Source organism: Gymnodraco acuticeps, unplaced genomic scaffold (assembly GCF_902827175.1).
Source record: "Gymnodraco acuticeps unplaced genomic scaffold, fGymAcu1.1, whole genome shotgun sequence".
Classification (NCBI taxonomy): domain Eukaryota; kingdom Metazoa; phylum Chordata; class Actinopteri; order Perciformes; family Bathydraconidae; genus Gymnodraco; species Gymnodraco acuticeps.
Window position 1 is genome coordinate 1,098,251 of NW_022990391.1, and position 19,457 is coordinate 1,117,707.

Genomic DNA, 19,457 nt, shown 5'->3' on the forward strand with positions numbered 1-19,457 from the left:
GTTACACATTATGCAACACTGTTCAGTCATACATTACACAAGGTTCAGGTCTCTGCATGTTCACTCTTACGCTGTGCTGGAATCCATGGGAACCAAACAGTGCTGAAAAGACAGAAGTGTGATGGCAGCACTTTGGTGCTTTACGTAAAGCCAAGATGTCTTCTTTGTGGGTTTCTAAAAAACACTAAGCTTTGTTTATACAAAAACAACACTATTTATCATTTGCAAAAATCAGTTTCAGGAACATCCTAGCAAATCCCTCCTCCTTCCTTCCCTTCTCCTTCTTATCTTACATCCTTCCTGCTTTTTGGGCAGGATTCTGGAGGTGCACCCCCTTCAGCTCTCTGGGATCTCAGGACCTGCAGTGCCCCCCCCCCCCCAGCACAGGCTCCTCCTGTACATCCTGGGGGGGGTTCCACCTGCCTTCCCTCCGTCATCAACTGTGTCACTCTGGGTCCCGACCATATGAAGGTATATGAGGGTTTCAACTAGTCGTTGGAAACCAGACTACCAACCTCTGCTTTGAAATCACAAGGCAACAATTTACAAAAATAAAGTTAGGTTTTATCCATTTATAGCAATACAGGTCAAATTCAGACACATGCTGTTATACATGGATCAACAAGCCTCTTCTTTTCGTCTTTTCTTGCAGCATTTCTGGATTGTTAACTCACACTAGTGTCATACTAATCCTAACTTCCTTTTTTCCCAGCCTGGGGGGGGGGGGGGGGCGCCAAAAATCGCAGGCCTCAGATGATTTGAGGCCTAATATCATATTTAGACTTTTTCTTTTTTTTACATAATAATTGTTACACAATACATGATTGTGTACATTACAATAAACGTATACAAAATAATTGATTAAGGAATTTGAATAACAATTCAAGTTAGTAGCTATTAAAGGCATAAAAAGACAGAAATGTATAATTCTTTCTATAGAAATGTTTCTTCTGCCCGTAAAGTGTCCAAACCGGGCTTTTCTGGATAAGCGTATTTTTAAAACATAGTCATTGTCCATGCCGGCTTCAGTTGGATTATTCGTCACAGTTGCTCCAATCAGATCGGTCTCCTCCATTTTGTAGATTATTTACGAATTTTGAATCCACAGAAACACATCGGCAAAATCCGGCTTCCTTTGAGCACGTGTTTTAAACAGTTTCGTCCCTTTGTGAATTGTTTCCACTTCCGCGCCGTCCTTTAATTTCTTCATACAGCGGGAATCCAAATGAATGAAGCCTGAGTCCAATAACCATCAAAGTCACTCCAATAGTGCTCCTTAATTACGCTTTCATCCTCCTTTAAAACAATACTTCACATTCATCCAGTTTGTGACAGTAGTTGTAGCATTTTGAGACTTTTAAACTTTAATTACCGCTGTTGCCTTGTCTGTTTCCCCCCCCTTGTGTGTGTGTGTGTGTGTGTGGGGGGGGGGGGGGGCAACTTCCAACAGGCGTAATTTGGGGGGGCTCTGGGGGAAAAAGTTGGGAACCACTGCGTTAGAAAATAGAAATTGATGTGAGAGCAAATTCAAAAGTGAGTCTTTGTTAGCTTGAGTGTAAATGTATTCATATTCGATAAAGAGCAGGTGAGCACAAACATTACCATACACACTGATCATCTGCATATACCATAAGTACAAAGCTAGTTAGCCAGACATGCTAACTAACTGCAGCTGATTTGATCTCTATCGACAGGCATTGGGGCAGATTTGGTTATGGAAAGGTTAGGTTCCGTCGTAGTCCGTGTGGTATTGACCTATGTCGTTGGAGCGGACTTTGGTTGAATGCAGGTCTGTGTGGAGAGCAGAGAGGCGGGACAGATAACAGCATTCAGGATTTCTGCATCCACTATTAATTTATACCTCAATAACACTGAGGTATCTAACAGTTTCTTACTGGTTGACTTGGCCAATCACAGTTCAGTTAATGTGGATGCCAATCACATTGCAGGGATGGCCCCCAAGGTGTGAGAAGGTCATTTCTGCAGCTGCTGTTAGCAGCATAACATAAAGATTGAGAAATGTCCTGCTGGACCCGCTGTCCCACTCCGCCACCAGACAACTTATCTATGCAAAGTATAAACAGTGAGGTATGCAGACAGAAAGGACACATACAGTCCACTTTAAGAAGTGGCTACCAAGTTTATTTGAATCAAAATACAATAGAATTAAATAAAAAAAAAAAATTAAAACTATGTAAAATATGCACATCTTATTTTACAAAAAGTAGCATGTGTGCTCTCAACTCTGTACTCTTGGTTGCCTGTTTTCCACAATTAAACCCAGAAGCATAACAAGCATACAGTATATCATTACTTATTGGTCGTGTTTAAAAACATTTAATTCTGACAGAAACTTCCAACAACGAAATACATTTTGTTTGTCAGTTTGATGAAATCCACCTCTGACTTGAAAGGAGAAAGTCCTGACAGCCTGAGCACAATCATTACACTAAATACTCTCCACACACTTGCAACACAATACAAGCAGAAACACAACTCATGTTCAATTCAAAAGCCATGTCACAGACTGTGAGATGTTTGAGCGTCTACTGCTTTTCCACACAGTGAGCCCTGTGAGGGAAACTGATGGAGCGGCAGCTTCAGCACAACACTCCACTGCCTCTATGAAAACACAAAGAAAGCATATTACAAATGAAAGTGTTCTGCTTTTCTGGTTCATCTCTCACCAACATCAGCAAAAACACTCAATCAGACTCACTGTGAGTCCACAACGTTTATGACTGATATAATATTAGTTCAAATTCTAAACGTCTCTCTTTGTAGAACTCAGCTAATAGAGAGGCAGCCGATCTCCAAAACCAGCTAGTAGGTGTTAATGTTGTTATTTACCACCAAGCAAAATCAGTGAGCATTACATTTGAAACATAGATGCAAATGATATACAGTATATATCAACAAACATAAATCCTTGGTAGATAGCCTGACGACAGAAATGTCTCAATGAAGAAAAACAGCAAGAAGTTGAAATAATGTGAAATAGTAAATAAGGTAAATCATGCAAAAACACCAGAATGCTCCTTTACACTCTGGTTCTTGTCAGAACATGGGAGGCCCCAGTGCAGCGGCCCCGCACTGAGCATAGGGCTTCAGGAACTGCAGATCCTGGATCAGTGCACACACATTAACAAGTGACTATAGTTCAATGATTCATACAGGACTATGTTACATATATTAGCTTGCACGTTCTGTATGCTTCACCATCAGCTTTTACAGCGCTGAATGCAGGCAGTCAACATGTTCCATTGATTCCCGAGAGTATGTACATCAACGGTCTCTGCAAGAGAAGTCTTATCACCATGATCTCATGTGGCAAATCTCAAGCAAGTATAACAGCTCTGCAGTCACACTGAACAGCACTTTGAACTGATCCACTCTAATACTATGGTATGCCATGAGCAAGTTGGCAGGAAAGTTGATGATTTGTAGGAAGTGTGCTCACTGTACCACCTGGTTTGAGTGGAATAGATGTAAAGCAGTAGAAACCAAAGCACACAGAGAGCTGTGCAGAGCTCCACTGTCTGATGTTAACAGCTGGCAGGAATCAGGAATACAAGTCAGAGCCAAGTTGTTTCCTAGAAACACAATGAAATTCCAAGAAAGAGTGTGTACTCTAAAGGTCAACATTTCAGAAAGCAACAATAGTTTGGCAACAGACTCAAATATTGTTTACCAAGTTATTTTCAATCCCACCAATTGCAGACCAATATTGACTTTAAGGGACACTTTGCATCCCAAACAACACTTGTCCTCCCCATGCTGACATTTCCTGCCCATTACACTTCTTTCTACGCCGGCACATGGGACGTGTTAAATGAGGCCTGTTTAAAGAAGCACATACTTGCAAACTTGTACATTTTGGGTGTATCTGCTACATGTTCACATTCTTTAGAAACACATTTGTTCTCGTCTGCTTGAACAAACCTGTTTTTAACCCCCCCCCCCCTTTCTGAAATTAGAGCCTGTCTCTTTAAGCCCCCATCTGGAAACCCCAGTCTGCTCTGATTGGCTTGCAAGAGAATATTGCAACGGTAGTATTCAAGCTGGGGGGGAGGGGAATATGAAATAGGAAGTGGAACCACATCTGAACAGCTTGTTGAATCACATGTTTCAGTTTGTGGGTTGACTTTGTTATCACGTCCTTTGAAATATTTGTTTTTAATCCTGCATTGGCTGACTTGAAAATGAAACCAAGATAAAGTAGATTAGGCTGATCACACACACTGACATAACTACTGTGTTTATCTGCCAACACACACAGCAGGGATTGTGTTTCTCTGAACAGTAGGAACACTTTGAAGGTTCTGAGGCACCTGCAGTCAGAAGGAGCTGGGTGTGATATGAGTGTGAACTGGAAACAGCAGTCACAGTGAGAATAGTCCCTCTCTCTGTCTGATAGCATGAAGACAGTCGTGTGCAGTGTGGGCTCTGGTGGTCCCTGAGAGGCTGAGGAGAGGCTGCAAGTGGGGGACACAGGCTGCTGAACTGTAAGACACGAGTAGGCAAAACAGTGTGAAGCCCATGCGTGTGTGAGTGTGCTGTTGCTGTTCCTTATGTTTCACATTTCTTTGAGCCGTGTTCTCCATCTGCAGTCTGTTCTACATGAAGTAGACTCTTGAGCCGTGTTCTCCATCTGCAGTCTGTTCTACATGAAGTAGACTCTTGATCCGTGTTCTCCATCTGCAGTCTGTTCTACATGAAGTAGACTCTTGAGCCGTGTTCTCCATCTGCAGTCTGTTCTACATGAAGTAGACTCTTGAGCCGTGTTCTCCATCTGCAGTCTGTTCTACATGAAGTAGACTCTTGATCCGTGTTCTCCATCTGCAGTCTGTTCTACATGAAGTAGACTCTTGAGCCGTGTTCTCCATCTGCAGTCTGTTCTACATGAAGTAGACTCTTGAGCCGTGTTCTCCATCTGCAGTCTGTTCTACATGAAGTAGACTCTTGAGCCGTGTTCTTCATCTGCAGTCTGTTCTACATGAAGTAGACTCTTGATCCGTGTTCTCCATCTGCAGTCTGTTCTACATGAAGTAGACTCTTGATCCGTGTTCTCCATCTGCAGTCTGTTCTACATGAAGTAGACTCTTGAGCCGTGTTCTCCATCTGCAGTCTGTTCTACATGAAGTAGACTCTTGAGCCGTGTTCTCCATCTGCAGTCTGTTCTACATGAAGTAGACTCTTGAGCCGTGTTCTCCATCTGCAGTCTGTTCTACATGAAGTAGACTCTTGAGCCGTGTTCTCCATCTGCAGTCTGTTCTACATGAAGTAGACTCTTGAGCCGTGTTCTCCATCTGCAGTCTGTTCTACATGAAGTAGACTCTTGAGCCGTGTTCTCCATCTGCAGTCTGTTCTACATGAAGTAGACTCTTGAGCCGTGTTCTCCATCTGCAGTCTGTTCTACATGAAGTAGACTCTTGAGCCGTGTTCTCCATCTGCAGTCTGTTCTACATGAAGTAGACTCTTGATCCGTGTTCTCCATCTGCAGTCTGTTCTACATGAAGTAGACTCTTGAGCCGTGTTCTCCATCTGCAGTCTGTTCTACATGAAGTAGACTCTTGAGCAGTGTTTTATCATAGCCGATTTTTGTAATACAGTTTCTTCATACTTGTGATCTTCCCATATCTTCAGTTTACGGTGTGTAAAGGAGCACAGTGATAATCCCATGATAACACATGCTCTCAGGGGTCCTTGGTCTCTGGCACAGTGTTGGAGGTCTCAGTCATAATATCAGAATAAAGAAGTGGACATTTGATAAAAACATACACACTAACATGAATTCAGGAAGCATCTTCAGTACAACCACGTTAAAGGGGAAGTGAGCTTTTGTTAAGTGTTGAGCAAAAACACTGACTGTATAGTGAGTAGCATCAGAAACTAGAGAAAACCCTTATCTTAACGATGTGTCTTAACGACTCCTGAATGCAAACCACCAGGTTGAACTCTTGTAATTGAAGATGTTTTATAAGTGAAGCTGCCCATAGTTCCATGTGCATTCACTGGTCACATGTATACCCATTGTCTTTTCAATGATTTATTTGTTTTAAGGCTCCTGCTCAGTAGTGATCAGTTGTATTGTGTGGTGTGGGTAGCTTCTGATCACACTTCCCACCTCTGTAAGGACACGCCTTGTGAGATGCTGCAAGTGTGTGAGCCAACAAACATGATATGTGATACAGGGAACAGATCAGCCAACGAATGAGGATTCCTGTGAGAACTGCCCGACTGACTCGGAAATGTACCTTCATTGAGAATGCCACTAAATGTAAATGTACACTTGAAGAATTGAAGTGACATTTGAATCGATCAGTTGTGCTCACCCTTCTCCACTGTGTGCCATGTTGTGTCCTTTGTTTCACTTTCCTTTGGAAGCAGCAGTAGTCTGTACATAGTGTTGTGACGAGACGCACCTCAGAGTGCCTGCTGTAAACGCATCATTTCATCCAGTCACACAGCTGCACTACGTGTCCTTACTATTTCTATAAATACACACGGTTTTACCATCCCATAAACAAGAGGCAAGGCAAAGCGCGGCGCACACTGGGTGCTCAGTGGAAACACCTCAATCACATCTGCTGAGATATGAGGACAGGTGATAGAGAGCCTCCCCTCTTTACCGATCAGATCATTCAACCGTCTCAGCAGTTCTCTTATTTAGTGTTATGACTCTGCTATAAACCAAGCTTTGTTTAAAAATGACCATCTATGTATGTCATAATGCTGGTTTAAGGCTCTCTTTTTGTATCCCACTCACATTCATTTTTAATTAGTTTTCTTGCCACCTCATAACTTATTCATCAATGCATGAATTCCTCGCCTCTTGCTCATTTTAAAATACTCCCGTTCCTCCACAGATTGATGATGTGGATATTATAAGAAAGGATTTTGAGTGAGTTGGGTCACATCCTTCATGGGCGATAGTTTTAACTTGTGAATTTATAATGGCTCTTTGACTGGAGACGCTGTTTTTTTATATAGACTCTGTATTCAGACAGGGTGGGATTCAGGTATTCTCATAAGGCAGTATGTTCTGGAGAGCACACTGTTGGATACTCAGTATTAGTGACAGCTGGTATAAGAGGTACTGCCTCAGAATCAGGACATTTTAGAGGACGTCCTGAATGGTGGTCAAGGGCAGGGTTAAGGAACAGGGAATTAAACAAAGTGTCCTCATATGCATAGTGGTATACGGATGTGTGTGTGTGTGTGTGTGTGTGTGTGTGTGTGTGTGTGTGTGTGTGTGTGTGTGTGTGTGTGTGTGTGTGTGTGTGTATGTGTGTGTGTGTGTGTGTGTGTGTGTGTGTGTGTGTGTGTGCGTGCGTGCGTGTGAGCACACATACTGTATATAATCTCCGCTCTTTCCTTCTTTATCTCTTATGTACATCTTCATGTCGCAGGATCTTATAAAGGACCCAGTAGAATATGTTGAAGAAGAGGAAGGCCAGAGGGAAGCCGGCCCTCGACACTGTGTCAATCTTTTTGGCTCTGTCGATGAATAACTTCCTCATCTCTTCAATGCTTCTGACCCTTCCACCTGCTCCAGGTGGATTCTGGGTAGGGTTTGCTGTGGCTGCGGGGGTATTCGATGCAGTCACAGTGTTGTTGGCGCTGGCCTTCACGCCTTTGCTGTTGCTTGGAGTGGAGGTCAGTCTGCTCTCATGCACTTCCCCTTCCTGCGGGACGAGGGTTTTCCACATCAGAAATGAATACTCACTTATTATTCCTTACACTGACTGGGGGGCAACAACACATTGCCTGCAACATGCAAGTGAAACATGCTCAAATACATGCAAACATAGACCCCCCCCCACACACACACGCGCGCACGCACACACACACACACACACACACACACACACACACACACACACACACACACACACACACACGCACATTACCCTGTGGTTGCTGGTGTAGATGTTGCTCATAGATCCATAGGGGGTGTGTGTTGCTTTGAGGCCGTTGTCAACATTAACACGACGCAGGGAGTCAGCTAGCTCCTCAGGACCAACTGCACTGCTCTACCAGGACAGCATGCACACCAGTGATCAACACACGGAAACACAAAGGAAAAACAAATGGCCTCCAAACACGGGGGCGGGTCACTCCTTCATTCAGTCAATGTATCAGTTGGTGGGTTACACATGTTACTATTCATTCATATAGTGTTTTTCATCAAAAGGCTTCTCTCTACTGGTGTTTTGGTTATATCTCATTCTCTGTTTCTTTTCTAACTGTACCTCTTTATACACTGTAATAGTACAAAACGTGTACAAGTTCAAACATATTGTCCACTCTTAAACAGATTGATTCATCTGCAGCTTCTCTAATTGCATGTTGACTGAATGTGGAGTAGATCCTTTCCCAACACAGAGATCCTCAGCATGCAGTGACACTTACTGTATATTTCTGTCAGAGCAACAACACAACTTTGAACCAAAGAGCAGTGACAGCCATGCAGCATCATGCATAATACGGTAAGAGAGGCTCATACGTGCACAGCCAGAGGACCTGACACTTTATAGCTATTGTGCATCAGGAACGGTGTTTGTTTCAACTCAATGACGACGTGACATTTTTATTTGTCATCCTCTCAATCAACCCAGTAGAAACCTGGAATTGCCTGCAGCCACAAGGTGGCAGCATCACGCCAGATGTGAGAACAACATAACAGTGCATGTGTGTGAACACCTGTTTTCAGGTAGAGATACCACGTTTGGTGTGTTTTTCTATACCTTGCTCCTGTTTGTCTTGTGAGGTCGTCTGAAGCGCAGCAGCTCTTTATGTTGTCTCGACACAAAGTTGACAGCAGCGTACTCCAAAAGTGCAGAGAAGACAAACAGGAGACACACTGCCATCCAGATGTCTATAGCCTTCACATACGAGACCTGCAACACATATACACACATTAAATATGTTACACACACACACACACACACACACACACACACACACACACACACACACACACACACACACACACACACACACACACACACACACACACACACACACACACACACACACACACACACACACACACTGTTGTTTGTGGTGTCAAAATGATGCTGCTTCATTTCTTTATGAAATGATTTCCTATTCAGACATGTGATACATACTGGAGTGCAAAGATCTGTTAAGCACTGAAAACATGAGAAACCTCCTAGCATCTAAACACACACACACACACACACACACACACACACACACACACACACACACCCTCAGCCTTGATGTTGAGGAGTGTGTACAGCATGTGTGAGAGAGATGGCTGTGCAAATAAGGGTTACGTAAGAAAGTGCTACATTTGTGATGTATGTCATGCATACAGCAAGATACCAGAGCAAGACTCCCTGTCACGCTTACCTTAGCAGATAAATTATGTGTGTAATCAACACACACTCGTGCTTTCCCGTACAAAAACATCCACCAATAAACATTGAGAAAAATGTCAGGTCTCAGGAGAGGATATGAATAAATCAACTCACTCACACTCACACACACACACACACACACACACACACACACGCACTCACACACACACACACACCCACACACCCCCACGCACACACACACACACACACACACACACACACACACACACACACACACACACCACACACACACACACACACACACACACACACACACACACACACACACACACACACACACACACACACACACACACACACACACACACACACACACACACACACACACACACACACACACACACACACACACACACACACACACACACACATTTATATATATATATGTTGCACCAAATGCCTGGGAGTCCCTGACCTTATGTCCCTGGGTACGACAGGAACTGTCTTTTCATGGCGCAGATTCATCAAAATGTAAAAACAATGCTAGAAATGCTAAACAGCCCACAGCTAATAAATTGACACTATACAAAAATAAACACATTCTGTTGACTTCAAACAACGCAGGATGTGCAGACTGCTGGCATGTTATATTTATATTTTTATTACAGAAAATACAGCAAAGAATACACTTTTTCGCAATTGCCTTCTCACTTCTTTCAATACTGAATTCCCTTTTTCAAAACTCCTCACACGTTAAACCAGTGCTTCTCAAACTATTTTCAGTAATGTTCCCCCTTTGAAAAATGTTCTCGGCCAAGTACCCCCTGACCGAGCCCGAACATTTTTGATAGAAAAAGCCTATATAAATAATTACAATATAGTGATGTTCCATCAGTGTGTGATTTATTAACTCCCTCGTGGATGAATTACAACAAACTAAGGATATTTTTGAAAAACAGATTTGAAGTAATATATTTAACAAACCAATGAACCAAATGATATATTATGCAAAAAAAACAAACTATAAAGAACAAGAAAACAGCATTTAATTAGCAGTCTCTAATGTAGTGACTACAATGCATGAAAGGGTTAAAAAAACAACAACGTTGTAACTGAAAATGTTTTGTAATTCTAAACAAATGATGTAATAACACTGCAATGATACTATAGGAGTTTTAGGTCCTCAGCGATCGTGTACAGCTTTTTGGCTCAAAGATGAGCAGTGACACCGCGATGCCTCTGGTGCTTTGGCTGATGTTGTGGAGGCTTTTCGCATCATCTCTTAAGAGGATCTATTTTCTCTTGGAAAACTCCGGTGGCTTACCAACATGACACAGGTGTTTGGTGCTGAGATGTCTCTGGAGGTGCGCTGGTTTCGTTGGCTAGTTTCTCCCCACAGAAAAAACCCAATGCCTGGGGCGGGTTGCCGTTTGTTGACGTGAATCCCATCAAAGCATACGCCTCCTGATATTGACGGCATTTTGTTGGCTCAATTTTGGCTTTCTTTTTTTCTCCGTTGTCCACGTTCCCTGCTGTAGTGCTGCTGCGTTCTAACCACGATTCCATTTCAATTTCAGTCTATTTCTTATAGTCTAATATTGCATCTGGCTTCCCGCTCAGCGTGGTTCCGGACTAGAGCCTGATTTAGCTCTGGTTCTTCCTGTTTCCACCGCAGCGGAGCCGGCTCTCAGTAGTATGATGAATTGGAAATGGGGGACCCTGATGTAAACAAGACGAAAGTCTTTCTCTGGTCTGTATCCCCTTAACAATTGTATGTTTTGAGCTGTAATGTACTGTACCCAATATACAAGCTGTTAATAAACTTTTCAATCAATCAATCAATCAAACAAACCGAAACCCGGTGCTTAGCTGGCCCCGCTCGGCTGCCCGGCAAGAACCAATACTTCACTCTTGCGTCGGAGTGGGCGAGATTAACCTGAGCAATAACAGTTAACCCTCCTGTTATCCTCAGATTGACTTTACACCCTTTATCCTCTGGGGTCAATTTGACCCCAGTAGTTTAAAAAGACAACGATCATATTCTAAATTGTAACCAAAATGTATGTCTCTGGTGCTTTAGGTATCTTAGTTGATTACCTAAATAACCATTTAAATAAAACATTACCCCAACCTTCCCCCCCCCAGACCCCTTTATAAATCCAGAATTCTTATTATGTGACTATCGAAAAATGTATAAATCACCATAAAATCTCATTGATTGAAAGAAAATGTTAAAGTAAGATCTTTTTGATGTTGTTAAAAGACCAATAACTAAAGCAGAGGGTATTTTTTTTTTTACAATGATTCATTTGCATGTAATAGTCACCTCAATATCATCCTACACAATCAACACAAATATGTGTAAAATATTGAAATTTGTACATGTACATTTGTACATCGGAACACCGATGCGTACAAAGTGCGTACAGGACGTTTAAAAAAGATCTTCATGTTCATTTTATGTTTAGCCATTAGTCCTCATAAAATTAGGAAAAGTCATGAAATACTAAGCAAAAAAAATAATGTGAACTATTTTTTTAGATACGTTAAACATTGAATGGGGTCAAATTGCCCCCAAGGATAACAGGAGGGTTCATGGCGAGTATGGCAAATATACAAGTTGTAACAACAAGCAGTAGCGCTGAGCAAAGTGACTAGAACGTGATCACACACTTTTAAAAACAGAGAAGAACCAGTTAAGCACCAGAAAAGCACAAGAACCGATCTTGAACCCTTGGTATTTCATATAAAATTGGGTTTTCTATTTAACTAATTGTACTATGATTATTTTTGTAATCATGCATGGTATTTTTTTTATTAACCTTTTTGTTCATCTCACGTACCCCCTGCAGTACCCCGACGTACCCCCAGGGATCCGCGTACCCCCATTTGAGAATATCTAGACTAAACTGTGGATTACATTTTGCTTTGACACAAAATACATTAAATAGCAAAAACAAATGCATGAACTGTGTATCTTTAAACACTATGATACTGAAGGCAAAACTATTACTTTCAATGTATGTGAAAAACCTAGAATAACCATGTAGCACTGATTAATTCCCCTATTCCTTGATCACTTGAATGAAAGACTTGCTGGTGATGAAAGTGGGAACGTGAGGCAGGTCCAGAAGGTTTTATGTATGTGGGGTGGGAGAAGTACTCAGATCTTGTACTTGAGTAACAATAGAAGTACTCGGATCTTGTACTTGAGTAACAGTAGAAGTACTCAGATATTGTACCTGAGTAAAAGTAGAAGTACCAGAGTGTATGAATACTCTGTTACTCTTATTCAAAATGTTACTCAAGTAAAAGTAGAAAAGTAATGGCATCAAAATATAGTGAAAGTAGCGACAGTAAAAGTAGTCGTTGTGCAGATTGGTCCATTTCAGAATAATATACAGTATATGATATGTTTTATAATGATTGATCATGAAAGTGTTCTCAAAGCTGGTAAAGGTGCAGCTAGTTGGAATGACTTTGTATACTGCAGGGTAGCTGGTGGATTTACTCCAGGTGGAACTAAAGTCTGATTTAACACTTGATTATATTTCACATCATTCATCCACATCTGTGAAGTAACTAAAGGTATTAAATACATGTAGTGGAGGAAAAGTATACCACCATTTACCTCTGAACTGTAGTTGGGTAGAAGTAAGAAGTAGCATAACATATAAATAATAATATAATAACTTTATTTATACAGCACCTTTAAAAAACAACGTCACAAAGTGCTTTACATGGATTAAGAACCGATTCTGCCAACCTCAGATTCTCGGGCAGGGAGTTCCAGAGCTGCGGAGCTCTGACGGAGAAAGCTCGGTCACCCTTCGTTTTTAGCCTGGTTTTGGGAACAGCTAGCAGAGCCCTTCCCGAGGTCAGTGATGTAATCCCTTAAGAGCTATAAAAGTAATCAGTAAAATCTTCAAATTAATTTGAAAACAGACAGGTAAACATAGATTAAACAGGGGTGATGGGCAAGCGTCTTTGAGTTCAAGAAAAGTGCTATATAAATATAATTTATTATTATTATTAAGGACTTGATTTTTGAAATGATACGTATTGTAACCCAGTTCTATAAGCATACTGGATATACTATGGGTATACTCTCATCAATGATACACGAGCGTTCACACACTGAAGTTGTATAAACGTAGCCGGCCAATCAGGGTGAGCCTACCTGAATGTGCTCGCAGGCTCAAAGTATAAGGCGGCTACGCCTCCTGACTGTCATCCTACACCCTCTTCAGCGAGCGGCATAGGAAAGACAGGGCCCCAAGATAGAGGGCTCCACCCTTATAGAACTAGGGTTACAAAACGTAACCCACCGTTCTATCCACAGGTCCCTGGTCCCTGCACCCGCATAGTGCTTTGACAGCACTTCCTGTGGTTTATCACACCCCACACGCCCACCGGTAGTGCTGCGTACCTGGACTCACATTCAGGTTCAGGTCCGGACTCAAGTCCAGAGGTTCAGGTTCAGGACTTATAAGTCCGGACCTGAACCCATGGCTTGTGTCAAGTTGTGTGAGTAACTAAAGTGAACTTATTGTGAGCTAATTATCAATTGAAAATTAACTCATAATCAACTCAAATTCATCAGGTTTATTGTGCTCCCTTCCAGCTTGTGTCTAGATTTCTCTACAAAGTACAAATGTAAAAAAAACACTTTTTGCCACTTAGTCTACAAATGACTGATGACAGCAACTACTACAAAGTTCAAACATTTATTTCATTTACCAAACTAAAGTAACCAAACAGTCCCTGAGTCCACTACACTGTAGTGACTGTACAGTCAGAGTGTACTGTACTGTCTGTACACCATGTATTTTCTACAACTCTACATGTGTACATTATACAGTACATACTACATACATAGTGATGTACATACATACTGTTAGAAATTAAAATCAATGTTGATATGGCGTAATTTTGAATTAAATACACTATTTAATTTAAATCAGTTTTATTCTGAAAAAACCGGAAGTTCACACTATTAACTTAATACTTTTATTCTGAAAATTCTTCACTTCCGGTTAGCATTAGCATGTGGCGAAATGCTACGTTTTCAAACCGTGAATCGAAGGTGAAATGACATGTGATGTTGTACACTGAGCACACTGGGATTAGCACTCATTTATTGACGTTGAATAACGTTTATCAGAGAATGTTTAAATAACCACAGACACCAGAATATACGTAAGTGCTAGTTTTTTTGCGAGTCCAAGTACCGGTTCCCGACGTTCCGGTTTTAACCGGACTTGAACCGAAACTTTTTACAAGTCCAGTACCGGTTCGGCGTAACCGGTACGCAGCACTACCCACCGGCTGCCTCCTTTACTGGAGTAACAACGGGGGCGGCGAGTGGGGAACCGTGTCTCATAATGGGTTCCCAGTTAACATCGTATGAAACGGATCTTGCCGAATTCAACGAGACATTATGGGGAAATGTGGAATTGTAGAGAGAGATGACTCTTACTCTGGGATAAATGCAATTGTTTTTATTCAATGCATTCGTCACAAACACATCACTTTTCATGACTTTACAGTGGGAGGAGGCGGAAGAGCTCGCCCTCACGTCTTGGGTGGTGAGGCACACAGCTCTCGCCGCCGGGACGCTTCCTCCCACAGCCCGTCATTTCCGGGAGGACGGCCCACCCCACTCCGAAGCTTTCTGACGGCGCGGAGCCGGAGCAGAGGCCTTTCGGGATCGCGCAGCCTATCCCTGCGGGTGCCGGTATTGAGCTGGTTCCGCGGGACCAGCCAAGGAGGTAGAGGGAGCAGCGGGAGCCATGGGTGCCTGAACCGGCGCCTTTCCCTCCTTCTCACCGTAGCGCAGCGCTCTCCGCTTTGAGGAAGAGGCAACATACGGCTGAGCTGCGACTTTTCTTCCTCCAAGCGTCTGAAACGCTGTGTGACCGATCCAAAGAGCCCTTCCGTGGATACGGGGGCCCCAAGGTGATCATCACGATCATTCCTGGAGAGAGTCGTGAGGGTATTACACGGCCAGCTGCGGCGGCCACACCATGAATCAGATTATTCATCTGCCCGATGCTGCGGTCCAAATAATCACTCCGATCCTGAGATGGAGAGGCGGGGGCGTCCTGTTGAGGAGTAATCAGCGACACGCCCAACACACCCAGATTATTCGCTGCTGCCGCCATCTGTGCTCCGAGCCGGAATATTTTATCGAAATATTCCAGCGACTCTCGGTCACGAGGCAGCGGCTTTTTATCCTCCGCCCATCCTGCTGCCTGTGGGAGCAGATGGGCAGCCATGCTCTCATCAAGGGGGGGCACGCCGGGACACGCTGTGTCCGTGCGGCCCTGCACCCTGAGGATCCCCACCACTGCGTTCAGAAGCCCACTCGGCCTCTTCCAGTTTACTGTGATGCCGTTTGGTCTACATGGTGCCCCAGCAACCTTCCAGAGGTTAATGGACAAAGTTCTTCTGGGGTGCGAGGACTGCAGTGCTGCCTACCTGGATGACTAGGTCATTTACAGCAGGACCTGGGAGGAACATCTCCATAACCTTCGTCGGGTCCTAGGTGCAATCCATGCGGCAGGACTCACACTAAACCTACAGAAATGTGAGTGGGCTAAGCAGGAGACTCGTTACCTTGGGTATCAGCTGGGGAAGGGTGAAGTCAGGCCGCAGGTGGACAAAGTTGAGGCCACCCTGAACAGTCCGAGACCTCGTACCAAGAAACAGGTACGGTCCTTTCTTGGCCTGGTTGATTGATTGATTGATTGAAAAGTTTATTAACAGCTTGTATATTGGGTACAGTACAGTACAGCTCAAAACATACAATTGTTAAGGGGATGCAGACCAGAGAAAGACTTTCGTCTTGTTTACATCAGGGTCCCCCATTTCCAATTCATCATGTCATTTAAGACATATAAGACATATTTAGACATACAGATGGCTTATTTACAATTTACATACAGGTGGTTTTTTACATACAGATTGCTTATTTACAATTTTCATTTTAGATTTCGTTCTAATACATCCTAACCAGACATTTAAGACATACCAAGTCTACAGATATACAGTTAGTAACAGAGTCTAAAATGCGAGTATATACATAGATGGGGGGGGGGGGAAGCTGTCCATTGAACGACAGGTTGAGATTTGTACCATTACCGGGGCCAGTTTTGCAATGCTCTCCCCCGAAGGTGCTCTTTAAGAGAGGTTTTGAAGGTAAGTATAGTTTTACTTTCCTTTACAGTTGTGGGAAGAGCGTTCCACCTTGATGTGGCAGAATTGCGAATTGCTGGTTGGATGGTATCGACGTTTCATTCCTCAGTTTGCCACTCTAGCAGTTCCGTTGACCAACCTCACGTGCAAGGCTGCTCGTAATCCTGTGGAATGGAATGTGAGTGTGAAAGGGCTTTCCAGGAGTTGAAGGAAAAACTGTGCTCGTCTCCGGTATTGCAGAGTCCTGACTTCGAAAGACGCTTCCTGGTTCAGGTGGATGCCTCTGGAGTGGGCCTCAGTGCAGTGCTGGCTCAGGGAGAACCAGGAGAGGAACGTCCAGTGTTGTATCTCAGCAGGAAACTTCTGCCCTGTGAAACCCGGTACTCCACAATCGAGAAGGAGTGTCTGGCAATCAAGTGGGCATTGGACAGCCTAAGGTACTACCTACTCAGGAGGGAATTTGACCTCCAGACGGACCATAGAGCCTTGACATGGATCCAGACCATGAAGGACCGGAACGTCAGGGTGACTAGATGATATCTTGAACTACAACCGTTCAAGTTCTGTGTGTGGCACAAAGCAGGCAAGGAAAACGTCACTAAGGCTTCTGTGGTCAGAAATATAGAATATTTTTGACCTATTTGATTTATTGTGTTTAAATAATTTGCCTTACATTTTGAATATGTTTGCAGATAAGAATAACAGTAATTAAGGGTATAAATAGTGGATTGTCCTATGGGGAGGGGCTTAACATATATAAACCTCTGGCCACAAGTGTTTTGAAGTTAGTCTGACTGTGGCTGTGGAGCAGAGAGCTACCAGTTATATGTCCTCGACCTGTATGTATATTGAGGTTTGTTTTCTTTCTGTAGATCCTTGTTACTTTGTGTTCTTTCAGCATTTTGGCTGTTAATAAAAGCACCTAAGGATACATTTTTTGTGACTCTAGCCATCTTATTTAATTCCTAGTTTTTTCATCGACCCTTTTTCAACAGAGGACACATGTAATAAAGGGATCTACAAAAATGTGTGACCTACAGTGAGATGGTAACAGGCATGCGCTTAGGGCCCGCGCTCCAGCCAGTTTCTGTGGGGTGACGCATCTGAGGTGAGGCAGATCTCATCTCTGCCTCACCTCACCCCACAGAAACTGGCTGAGCGCACTCACAAAATAAGTGCCCGTGCTAAATTAGTGTCCGCGCTCCAGCCAGTTTCTGTAGGGTTTATTTGACGCAGAGCTCGTCCCTGCAAATTTGCCGATTTTGACTATAAAAAGTGATTGGAATCAAACAGAAATCACATTTACAACACAGATCAGTGGAGACCTTTTATTATTATTATTTAGTTTTTTTCCGTTACATTGGAGTATGACAGCTGAGGCTCTGCCTCCCCTGACTGCACGTCGCTGAATTACATACACGCTATATCGCCCCCCTTGACAGTGAAACGCCACACTTGAGGTTTAGATTATTTCCCTGTCTCAATCAAAATGGAACTGTATGAAATAAAACGGCCCATTTGTGTTGTAGTAAATAAAAAGGGATCACTGTGAACGTGACGTGTGATAGTCAGTGTTGTGCTAGTTACTGAAAACCAGTAACTAGTTACCATTACTAGTTACTTCATTTCAAAAGTAACTCAGTTACTTTACTAGTTACTTACACATAAAAGTAGTGCGTTACTGTGAAAAGTAACGTTTTCGTTACTTGGGAAAAGGGCTCCCATTAATTATTCTCCAATGCAATAACAGTAAATGAAGGCTATAAGGATAGCCTTCATTTCAGTACTGTTATTGCATTGGAGAATAATACAATCTGTTGATCAACTTGACATGCATTATATGCAATCTGGATTGCATCGATATTAGCTGGCTTTCCATTTTTGTATATTCTTTCTCCAGGTAGTTGGAAAAAGTTTTCCGTCACATATGCCGTGTGCCGCCCGGACATGCTATCATGCTAACTAGCTCCCTGAAAGCGGGTGACTCCACTGTAGTAATAGCCTGCATGTGTTCTACAACATACCGTGCAATGGCTTTATCGACTTTTCCCTGGCTAGCAGTCCCTTGGTTAAAATCCAGCCGCTGTTGCTTAGGTGGAGGTGGAGTGGCGTCGGCTGAGTCTCTGTGGTCTTAGCTACTAGCTTCGTCCCAGCATGTTGTTTTTGCAGATGTTTTAAGAGATTTGAATGACTGGTTTGGGCAGTAGATAGGATCTTTGACCCGCCAAGACACAACTTACATTTAACTAAAACGTTCTTTTCTTTGTGCTCGACAAAAGTGAAATAGTGAGAATATCTCCAGGTGGAGAAACTAGACTTGAGCTCCGCCGCCGCCATGATAGTCTTGTTAGTAAACAACACAAACACGCCCACAGCCCGTCTCCGCATGTGACACAGGAAGTATCTAAGTACATTTACTCAAGTACTGTACTTAAGTACAGTTCTCATCTCTGTTCGCCTGGCTGTTGACTATATAAAAAAACGAACACAGTAACGGAGTAACGCACCATGTAGTAACGGTAACTGAGTTACTGAATTTAAAAAGTAATGCGTTAGAGTACTAGTTACTGCCAAAAATAACGGAGTTACAGTAACGCGTTAGTCCCAACACTGCTTACCAGTGAGCAGAAAGCAGTGGTTTCTATATGAACAATAAAGAATTCAAAGAACCTTTCACAAACAGGTATTTCATAACTGCTTACAGCAGGGGTGGCAAACTCATTTCAGTTAAGGGGCCACATACTGCCCACTTTGATCTAAAGTGGGCCAGACCAGTAAAATCATAGCATAATAACCCACAGGCCCTATAACGACAATATTTCTGTTTAAGTGCAAATAAGTAGGCTACAAGTACATTCGGAAAATGTCCACATGTAATGAGACGCAAAACGTTATGAACAAACTGACATT

The 19,457-nt window shown here is 42.9% G+C and overlaps 1 protein-coding gene across 5 annotated transcripts in view; it reads right to left on the reverse strand.

Annotated features, from left to right (window-relative positions):
* Positions 1-2,208: 2,208 nt before the first annotated feature.
* glra3 (glycine receptor, alpha 3) overlaps positions 2,209-19,457 on the reverse strand; it is a 144,027-nt gene continuing 126,778 nt past the window's right edge. For 3 of the 5 annotated variants that reach the window (XM_034224495.1, XM_034224499.1, XM_034224498.1), the window contains 3 exons: positions 8,751-8,903; positions 7,914-8,036; positions 2,209-7,688 (listed from right to left, as the gene is read on the reverse strand). In XM_034224495.1, coding sequence (XP_034080386.1) covers positions 7,383-7,688; positions 7,914-8,036; positions 8,751-8,903 — 582 coding nt within the window. In that variant the 3' untranslated portion in view covers positions 2,209-7,382. The remainder of the gene's footprint in view (positions 7,689-7,913; positions 8,037-8,750; positions 8,904-19,457) is intronic. The other 2 variants (XM_034224496.1, XM_034224497.1) reach the window with 2 other exon arrangements.